The 10,886-nt window shown below is 37.7% G+C and overlaps 1 protein-coding gene across 1 annotated transcript; it reads right to left on the reverse strand.

The window, feature by feature from the left end:
• Nucleotides 1-374: 374 nt before the first annotated feature.
• Nucleotides 375-3,600, reverse strand: LOC132067030 (zinc finger BED domain-containing protein RICESLEEPER 1-like). The gene is made up of 2 exons (XM_059460192.1): nt 3,393-3,600; nt 375-2,931 (listed from the first exon to the last, which is right to left on the reverse strand). Exon 2 carries the CDS (start codon nt 2,929-2,931, stop codon nt 2,188-2,190), a length of 744 nt encoding a protein of 247 aa, XP_059316175.1. The 5' UTR covers nt 3,393-3,600; the 3' UTR covers nt 375-2,187.
• Nucleotides 3,601-10,886: the final 7,286 nt, after the last annotated feature.

Consider the following 10,886-nt stretch of genomic DNA (forward strand, 5'->3'; position numbering starts at 1 on the left):
GTGGATATAATATGATCGGTGGCAATAAGAAGAGGAAGAAAAATTCTTCATGGAAGTTAAACCACGCCCTGCCAAGTAAGAAGCAAAAAAGAAAAACAGGGTCAAAAGTCCAGCAACACAAATCCATAAAACTAAATAAAATCTTCAAGAACTAAATGGTGAGGAAAATTCAAAAAACTACCTAATGCTTGTTTCTGTATTTGAAACATTAGCCAATCCACCTACAATCAAACCTGCCGCAAAGAAAATACAAGCAACATAAGTTTCAATATGTTCCAAGCTAAAGGGCACCTCAGTTGGACAAGTCAAATGGAAAATGCTCAACAAGCTTGGTAAAAAAAGCACTCAAATTGCATTTTACCACTCATAGATTAGTGAACTATTACCAACATCAACATAGAAAAATGTCACCATCTAAAACTAGTTAGGTTTTAGCTATGTGAACATTCTATTCGTTCTAATACTCAATTTAAGGTTTGTCCAAAGCTCGAGACCACACTAAACAAACAACAATCCAAACAAATTAACCAGACTCCTTGGCGTATAAATGCACCAACAACGACTAAACTTCCAACTAGTTAGGCAGTAAAGAGGCAGTGAAATAGCCAAGTTCATTATAATGAACAGGCCATCGAAATTAAAGCTACTTTGTTCAATTCCACTTAAACTAACAATTCATTAATAGATTACCTGAGGCATCTTGCGATTACAAATCAAGAACGAGGGAATCTTTTGAGCTATCAGCCATATCTAAAAAGAATTTAAGATGTGTCAACAATTAAACTAAGTAAAAAAATATAAAAACAAAATACAAAAACTGAAAAACATACCAAGTTCAAGTTTCATAAGATCATTAAATTCTTCTTCAACATTTACGGGATAAGGCTCATTTCGACACCAATCTTGAAGACAAATAATAGCTTGCACCAATTTCGGAGTCAAAGAACTCGTATATGAATCAAGAATACGGTCCCCGGTGATAAATGCACATTCCGATGCCACACTAGAAATAGGAATTGCCAACACATCATGAGCCATCTCTGAAAGAATTTTATATCTAGGAGAATAAGCTTTCCACCATGATAAGATATCAAAATTATCCTCATCATCATTATCATCATCATTCAGCTCTAGTTCTTCACAAAGATACTTTTCCAACTCCGACTTACCACCCAAACCTGTACCATCTTGTTTGTTCCTCTTCATTTGGATCCTATTTCTCACTTTTGCTGATTTTGTGCTAGTGCTAGAGCTAGATGAATCTGATGTTTGACCCGATGAATCAGAGAGAGAAGATGTGCGTCGAGATGCATTAGAGAATTTTGCTACATACTCTTCAAACATAGATTTCATGTAATTCACCACTTCATCTTTTATTTCACTCCCCTTTTCATCTCCAAAAATATCCTCAAGTGTGTCGCCAACATACTCAAGTTTTTTTACGACGATCTAAGTAGAGGCAATAAAAAACACCTTATTCATTTTTTCAGGAGCACCCTAATACTTGACAAACTTTTCTATTATTTTTTCTCCCATTTTTGCCAAAGAAGGATCATCGTCTTCCATACACTTTCTTAAATGATTGTGAAGCTCAACTATATCTTCAAAGTGACCATTAGAAGTGACATAAAGTGAACCTGAAACCTTCTCAGTTAGATCATAAAACCTTTTAAGAAATATACCATGTTTCTCACCTTTTGCCAATCATCACTTTCAAGTACACCTGCAATACTTCCATCTTCACAAACATGAGTAGCAAGATAAGTTGACAATCCACCATCTTCAAGATCAAACCTATCAAATGCACTCTCAAAATATTGTGCGGCATCCAACATCAAGTAGGTCGAATTCCACCGGGTCGAAACATCTAAACATAATGACTTACTGTCTATGTTTTTTAGTTCACAACATTCCACAAATTTTCTAACCCTTGCGGCAGATTGTCTAACATATTTCACCATTTGCCTAACACGTTTGATAGATGGACCAACTTCTTTCATGTGATCTTGCACAATAAGATTCAAAATGTGAGCCATACATTTCACGTGAAGATGGTTACCACATTTCATGTTAGATCCCCAATTAACTATTTGTTTGTGTAACTCTTTCACCATGACATCATTAGAAGAGGCATTATCTACAGTTATAGTGATTATTTTCTCCAATTTCCAATCAAGCAAACACTTACTAATACAACGGGTAAGTTTCGTCACCCTTATGACTAGTGACAACCTGAAAGTTTAAAATTCGTTTATGCAAGAGCCAATCACTATCAATAAAGTGCACTATCAAACACATATAATTTATTCTCTGTATAGAAGTCCATGTGTTTATGGTTAGACAAACTCTTGGTGATGTTTCTTTAAAATACTTTATAAAGTTTTGTCTCTCTTCACCAAAAACTACATAACAATCCCTAGTCACTGTTCTACGGGAGGGAACTCGGAATAAAGGTTGGATTTTTTTCATAAACTTCTTAAAACCTTTCTTTTCAACAAAACAAAAAGGAAGCTCATCAAGAATTAACATCTCAACTAAAGCCCTCCGAGATACCTCTTGGTCAAAAGTCCAAGTTGCCCCATCACCGTTTTCACCTTCTAATGGAAAGTTTAAATTTGATTGTTTGTACTTGGAATTGGAAGTGTCAACCTTATTTGGATTTTTAGGAAAAGTTTTCAAATGTTTATTCAGTCCACTTGTTCCATTTCTAATTGGATCAGCTAAGAGAACTTTACCACAATATTTACACTTTGCTTTATTAATTCCATATTCTATGAGCTTATCATAATGTGGCCAAGCAGAAGATCTTGGTTGTATAGATTTCCTCTTCACATTCATTGGATCTTTCTCAACTTCCGGTGTTGAATAAAGAGATTCAGTAATAGGTGCGCTTCCACTGACATTGGCTGTTTGACTTGCGTCATCTTCCATCTAAACATAGAAGAGATTACAAATGTTATAAGACATAAACTGCAAGGGATTAAGTATCATTTCTATCATACAATTCAACAAACAACAAAGGAGAACATACTTAATCAATTAGTGGATTAAGTATTTTAAATCAACATGATTAGGAAGAGGATGCAAATTACAACGACACAGTATCTAAATCAGCCTATTACTTTCTACTTCTCCTAAAAAGATACTGTTAAAAGGTATATAATTTTTTTTTTTTAAAAAAATGATTACAGTAACAATCAATTTTAAAAGATTACATTGTTTCAAAAGGTTATAATATTTCACAACAGATATATCCTTCTGGTAATCAAAATCTCAAGATAATTAATCAATACATAAAGCGCATATGTGTCGTGAATATTTTATAAGATTTTGTAAGTAATTAAATTAAAATCCCAGCAATAATAGTTGGCAAAATAAAATCAGCCTATTACCTTCCTTTATCTTCTCCACGGAAGCTTGGGGATTAGAATACAATGAAATTGAAGAAAACGAGACTTGGAGCAGAGGTGATAGGGATTACCAGATTAGGGATTTTTTGTGTGTGGGTCAAAATTGAAGAACAAATGGGTATTGAAGAAAAAGAGACTTGGAGAGTTGGAGGCGAGGTGATACCAGACTGGGGGAGCTTTTTTGTTATAGTGTTAGGGATTTAGTATGAACTGATGGATAAGTATTGATTTTTACTCCTTTAGGCTTTTGTGATTTGGGCTGGACTAGGAATTTTCACAATGAGCCTTTACTCCTTTAGACTTTATTCGTATTTATTTCGATATTCGGTATTTGCCGAATTACCTAACGGTATAATTGTAAATACCGAATACCAAAATTGAAATATTAAATATTATATTTCAGTCCCGAATACCGAACCGTAAACTGAATTACCGAATATCGAAATAGCCGATTCGGTTCGGTAATTCGATTTTTGGTATTTTATGCCCAACCCTAATCACGAGGCTCAAAGGAAAGGAAATATTAAGGTGTGATTGTTAGAAACTTTGTTGTTCGGCTTTCCAGGTAGATTACGGTTTACCCTTTGGTGAGACTTCGATTAGCGAAGCATATATTTAGAGGAGAATGCATGTAAACCTTCGGGTATGAAGTTGGGTTAGATATTGCCTTAGGTTGGGCCTTGTTATATGATTTAGGGCTAGCCATCCCGTTGTGTTTTGAGTTATCTTGTTCTATTTGTTGGTGGCTCGTTGCCACGTGGAGATAGTAGATATTGGTGAATAGTGATATATCCTGATGACGATATTGTAGCACCTTACTTCTTGTTGTTTCGAGATGAGGATCAGGATACTATTGTGGCTTATTGTGTAGCCTTTTTATTGTTATTGTTGGTGTGACCATGTGTGGTACTGTTAAGATTGATTTGATTATTGACATTGAACTCATACATTGCACGCATTCTTATCCTTCATGATATATTGTTGGTACATTGATGATATACAAGGAAACATTGTTATGAGCTAGGCTCAGTTGGATGAGAGTGGCGTGAGGACCAATGTCCGATGTTTATCCCGAAATCAAGGTATGAGTGTTGGTAGAGATTGCCGAGGTCTTTGCTAGAATCGTGAGGAATGGTACATGGACTTAACGGGTCTCCCATAGGTTGTGCTGCCAAGATGTGATGTTCCATCGTCGGAGTACATGTGTATCAGTGTATATGCATTGCATCCATATTTCATACATTACTGCATTACCTTTGGCTTTTTGTGATATAGTTGTGATATACAGATTTGGATTGGATGTACCGAGACTTGGTATAGTTGGGTTTAGATGCTATAACATAGGTGATGACTTGTACTTGGTTACTGGCTCGTGTTGACTTATACCTTGTTGATTTACCTGTTTATCTTACTTTAGTGTCTTGGTATATGTTAGCTAATCTTAGTCGGCCTATGATATCTCAATACGTGTTATTTGTACTAACCTGTACTTGTTGCATTCTTTTATGAATGCAGAGTATCAGGTGGGATCGACGTCTAGCCCTCGTGGCTGAGAGTTCGAGGCTGTTGATTCGATTCTATTGGGGTGAGCATGTGCACGCTTCGCTACCTGAAGACTCTTCTTCTATTATGTCTTACTTTGCTATTTTGAGACATTATTGAGACTATTGATGTATTATTATACTTCTAGACTTATAGATTTTAGTTAGATGCTCTTATATGACCAGACCAGACCAGATACTGGGGTGGTTTTTGATTTACTTCTGCACTCATTATATATTCATATATTAGACTTATTACTTGATCTGGTTTCACTATTTATACTACGTTTGTGAATGTTGGGTTAAGGGTTCGCCTACCGAGGTGGGATAGGTAGGTGCCCGCGCGACTTTGCGAAATTGGATCGTGACAAGTTGGTATTAGAGCCCTAGGTTACCTGGTTTATAATACAAGATAGTGTCTAGTAGAGTCTCGTAGATCAGTATGTTGAGCTCCGTACTTATCTATAAGAGGCTATAGGACATTTAGCTAACTTCACTTTCTTTCATTCTTTCGTGCGACTTCATTCAAATTGTTATCTAGTCGATTCCAATTGGTATCTGAACTTGCTTATCTCAATTACCCACGGAGGGTGGAAACTCGTCCTCGAATTCTTATGCGAATGGTCAACCTATGACGTGTTGTAGAATGGTACGAAATGTGTTATCCTGATTCGAACGCGTGATCCAGTTCAGTCTCTAGTTATGATCTGAGGATTTGATTGTGTGGAGTCACGATTAGACTCTGTTGTTGTGAGGAGTCGCGATTAGACTCGTTTATTATGGGAATTTGTGAGAGATGGTAAAGATAGTTCAGAGGGTTACAGGTCTCTGCGTTTCAGCGTTGGGTTTCTCGGAAGTGACAAAGTGCATTAATGGCTTAACAATAGTGGGTTGCTCGATGATATGATCGGTTTGACTTCAGCTTCGTTAAGGCCTAATGATACTGTGCGTGACACTGGTGAACTAATGGCGGTTCGACGATTCAGCAACGGTAGAGTATTAGACTTCGGTATGTGAGAACAAATGTAAGTTCGGTGATGACCATCGAATGTGGGCAAACGTATTGTGATCGTGTGTAATAAAGAAAAGAAGTTGACAATAAGGACATAAAGGAAGACTTTTGTGAAAAGCGTGTAGCGAAGTGAGACTTCATAGAACATCTTAGACATGAGTACTTTTCGTGAGATTGGGAAGGAAAAAATGGAAAAATACAACGAATGCACCCTAAACTATACTCGAAAAGTCGAGTTCACACTCCAACTAATAGGGCGACCTATTACCTCCCTAACCTTGTTCAATGTGATGTTATTACCATCCTAGAAAGTGAAACCCAATCTTATGGCAAGCCAGTGGTTTGCACGCGTCGCCCCGTCAGAAGCCTTTCTTAATTATTCACTTTCTTTTTTCCTTTCACAACTTTCCTTTTATTAATCATATATTTTCACATTAATTAACCTATTAAAATTTAAAATCCCTAAATAAGTGTGATGGACTCGACGGTGTGGCAAGGCTTCTCCGCCCCTGACTTTTCACACTAGCAGAGAATCGTCGTCCTTAAAGCTAATTTTGGAATCATGGTAGATGACATTGGGAAGTTGAGGTTTGAACCCCAAATCCTTGCAGACCTGAACAGAAAAGCGCTTGAAAGTCTGGCCACTTTTGCGCACAATTTGTAATTTTTTTCTTCTTCAAAGATCGGGATTTTCTATGTGCCGAATAATGGATTTTCCTATGGGAGTAATCGTATTCTCCGATGGATTTTCGATCGATTTAGGCAAAAAAATCACGAATTTTATGCACAGAGATCATGGGGTTTCCTCTAAGAGTCGTTGTCTTCCTCAATGATTTTCCTGATGGGCTTCTCCGGTTGGTTCTCCGATGAGTTTAAGCAGAAAAATCATGAACTTTTCGATGGAAGTATTCAACTTTTCCACTCCTTTCAATTTTCTTCCATAAAATTCCTCTCTCAAAGTATCAAGGGAGAGGCCTAGAGATGCTTCCAAAGGAGACGAAATGAAATACATGAGAAAGACAACTGCTGTTGAAGAAGGCGCAAAAATAGGGAAAAGGGAAAAAGTTTTTAAAAAAGTGAGGCTCACAATTAAATAAGAAAGGGAATCTGACATAATTAATGCATTAGAAATTACTATATACTAAGAAGAAGATTAAGAGCACTTAGTTATACAACGGCCAATAAAATAGTGCCATGTGTGTAATTAAATCATTTTACTATTCTTTTTTCTTCTTTTCACGCACCTTAAGGAAGGTGATGCACTTTCTTTGCCATGTCACCTTCTAGGGTGGTAATAATATCACATCAAACAAGGTTAGGGGGTAATAGGTCACCCGATTAGTTGGAGTGCGAACTCAACTTTTCGGGTATAGTTCAGGGTGCATTTGATGTATTTTGCCAGGAAAAAATTGGTATCTGACATGGTTGTAGCGAGGGCGAAATTCGTGTTAGGTTGTGGAAGGTAAAAAGGGTTTGGCATGACAGAACGGTACCGATGGAAGTGGTCGCCTAAGCTATGGTTATCATGAAGTATTGAATCTTGTAGAAATAATTAGGCATGGTTTGGTAACAGTCGTACTTACAGGTTCACGTGATATCTCGGGAATATGGTACTAAAGTTCATTCTTGATATAAGCTCATTGATGTTAAAGGACTACTCTGTTATTAAGTGAATGCTATGGGCACATCGTTTGATCGGTAAATTTGATTGGGTTGTAGATCTTTGAGGAGCAAGTAATCGACTAATATAAATGACTTCAATTATGGGCGAATGCGATGAGTCAATGAATTGAGGAGTTACTGGTTGTTTCACTTAGATTTAAGGAGAAATATGGGTATTGTTTTATGGTTCGTTTGGCTAAGATAGATGATTAGTTTAGAGGATCGGATGTATTTGAGTGTTTGTTAATTGATAGTGATAAAGAGATTTGAAATGAAATATGGGAACTGAAGGATTGCGATGAGGCATCTTGCTATCGGGTTCAGGGGATTAAGGTTCGTAAGACTTGAGGGGAGGTAATATGGGTACTTGAGTCGTGTTTGGATTGCTGGAACATTATATCATGAAGTACAGTACGGGGTGTGACTGATGAGGTTGATTGTTGTCTTCGAGGTTAAGGGCAAAAAGGAAATCGTTGAAGCAAGAGTTAGTGATGTAAGAGCTTGGTTGCGATTGGACAGTGTAAAGTGGTCTTGAGAGTTTATGGATGAGTTGTATGTTCGGTTATGTCATAGACTAATAGAGGTTAGTGGTGGACTAAGGTTGGGAACCTTGTATTCATTGTGTAAATTTGACTAGATCCCGCTACTAATGGTGTTATTACTCGGCTTATGTGATTGAATAAAAAGGATTGGCGTGCGAGTGGTTAGAGGTGTTCAGATGCGATAATTAAGATAAGAGGTGATTCTTCGAGGACTAGTAATGTTAAGGATTTGATTAAGGGATTTGTAAACATGGTACTTGAAATGGTAGATCAATGAGTTAAGTTCGGAAAAACAATTCGAAAAGTGAGTAAGGCAATTCAGGCAAGGACGCTTCAGTGAGAAAGATGAGGATATTAGTAAGACTGTTATGTGATACGACGAATTTAGAGAGTGTTCAGTTTAGAGTGTTAAGCGTTAAGGAAACTCTAATGTGCAGAGTGTGTGGTACGATCCTATCTCCAGGATTAATTTGGCTAGCTTGCAAGATTTATGATTATATGGTATTCGATGGAGTGGATTTGAGGATTGGTTATGGTATTGATGATCGTGAAGTGATTAGAAATTTGGAAATTGACGAGTCGATAAAAGGTATAGTTGATCAAGAGTCAGCAAGAATAAGGTATATCTTGGGTTACTTGAGTCTATTTAGATGGTGGCATCGTTGTCTTGTAGATTCAGATGAGGTGTGATTGTTGCTGCTTGAGCTTAAGAAGGAAATCTAGAGGAATGGACTATGTGATATGACAGAGTTCTGTAAGGTTCGTGATCAGCGACTAATGAGATGCATATTTCAGGTAACCGACATGTTAAGGCTAGAGTTATATTTTCGAGATGAGACCATATTCGTGGTCATGCTTGTATTATGTTGCTAGTAATATTTACTGAACAGCTTGGGTGAGCACTTTGGATATTAAGGACTTGGGAATGGTTATGCTGAGTTGGCGCCAGAGGTTGCGAGGTCTGATACTTTCGAAAATGTTATGGGTTGTCGAGGTATTTCCATGTAGGTTAAAAGGTTGTTATATGAGACAATAGGTTTTTAGCGTCGAAAGGTTCAGATTGTATCCGATGTGCGTATTGGGTAAGGTTAAGAAGCTTGAAATTGCATTCACAAGATTTAGTTCTTCGGTACTCAGTGGACAAATTGGTTATGATTCAGCTTTTGGGAGTCGAGAGCGATAGACATGATTTGTTATGCGTGAGGAAAGGATTAGAATTGGCCGCCACAGATGGGCGATAAGACTGTGATTGGTTTAGGAAAATTGGAGTCAGTTCGAGTGACTATTAGTGGTATTCGAGGGTGGTACATTCATTCTGGGTCGAAATTGTTCGAGTTAAGCTTGCTGGGCTATGTTTATCTTCCCAAAAGGATCTCTGGGTTTCTAGTAAAACACCTGTAAGGATTCGATGAGTTTCGATTCAAATGTGACGTATGGAAGGTTTACCGAGTTTTATCAGGGTTACAAGTGAATTTGAGGATATTGTTACTGAGATCAGTTATTCGGGTACTATATGGTTATAATGGGATTGATAATGATTGAGTAGGTGCTATGGCTGTGATATGTTTTTAGAGTGATCCAATGGTTTCCTACGGGCTTAGTTGGTAAGGTATTCAGTGGTATGTTCCTGTATTGTGATTTGAGGGTTAAAAGACTTGGAACTAGCCATGTTGGCTGTGAGTAAGATCAGTTTTGATAGGATTGCATAGAATTCTCAGATGGAGCCAGGGTTCATTTCAAGCAAGAGTAAGTCATGGTTTTGGGCTTGTGGTGTGTGTTTATGTGTTTCTAAGGAATCGCGGTGCGAGTAACGGCTTTAGTAGATGTGGGAGAAAGAGTTAACGGAATCAGAGTATTTTGTCGAGTCAGAATGGACTAGGGTTGTGCCATGTTTCAAAGGATTGCATGACTTTGGGAAAGTGTTTGTGGGGCCTACTGATCGTGTTCAGAGTTGCGATTTTACCATTCGTTTATTGAGGATCAATTATGAAGGAAATTTAAATACGGAGATACGAGAGTTAGATCTTGAGCTAAGTTTAAAGAGTTGTGATGGATTAAGTGAGTGCGCAGGTTCTTCCAAAGATTACACCCATGTAAGTTGTCATGTGATTTGGGGAAGAAGGGCAAGTGAGCCCGAGGTGTATTAGCCTATTTGAGACTATTAGTTGTATTGATCCTGTGCTTTATAAGTTAGTTTTCACGGGCGGAATTCGAGATGTTCATCCGATTTTCCATGTTCCTGTGTTGAGGAAGTACCATTCTGATAGTTTCTATATCATTCACAGGAATTCAGTTTTGTTCGATGAGAATCTTCCCTATAAGAAAAGTCCGACATGTGCAACCGATATCCTCAGTTATTTGCCGATTCAGGTACTTTCCCGTCCCCTCTTCCTTTTCACTCGAGGACGAGTGATTGTTTAATTTGTATCTGATATACTAACTCGTTCGGTCGTTATTTACGTTTCCTACACTTTTGATCCCTTTTCTAGCTTTATTAGCTCATATTTGAACCGCGGGGGCCGTTGGCATGGCTTTCGAGGTCATCAGACTTGATTTGGGTAAGTTTTGGGAAAATTTGGCTTTTAAGTGAAAACCATTTGACTCATAGATGACTTTTGGATAAACGGACCTTTTTCGGGAATTCTTCGATTCCGAGAGGTCCGGAGGGTCTTTTAGAACATGTGCATATATTCGGTTCGGTTCTCAATGCACTCGGGTG

The sequence above is a fragment of the Lycium ferocissimum genome, chromosome 8 (assembly GCF_029784015.1).
Source record: "Lycium ferocissimum isolate CSIRO_LF1 chromosome 8, AGI_CSIRO_Lferr_CH_V1, whole genome shotgun sequence".
Taxonomy (NCBI): domain Eukaryota; kingdom Viridiplantae; phylum Streptophyta; class Magnoliopsida; order Solanales; family Solanaceae; genus Lycium; species Lycium ferocissimum.

Excerpts from the sequence above, each read along its gene's own strand:
- LOC132067030 (XM_059460192.1), bottom strand. The coding sequence starts at position 2,931 with ATGGAAGATGACGCAAGTCAAACAGCCAATGTCAGTGGAAGCGCACCT.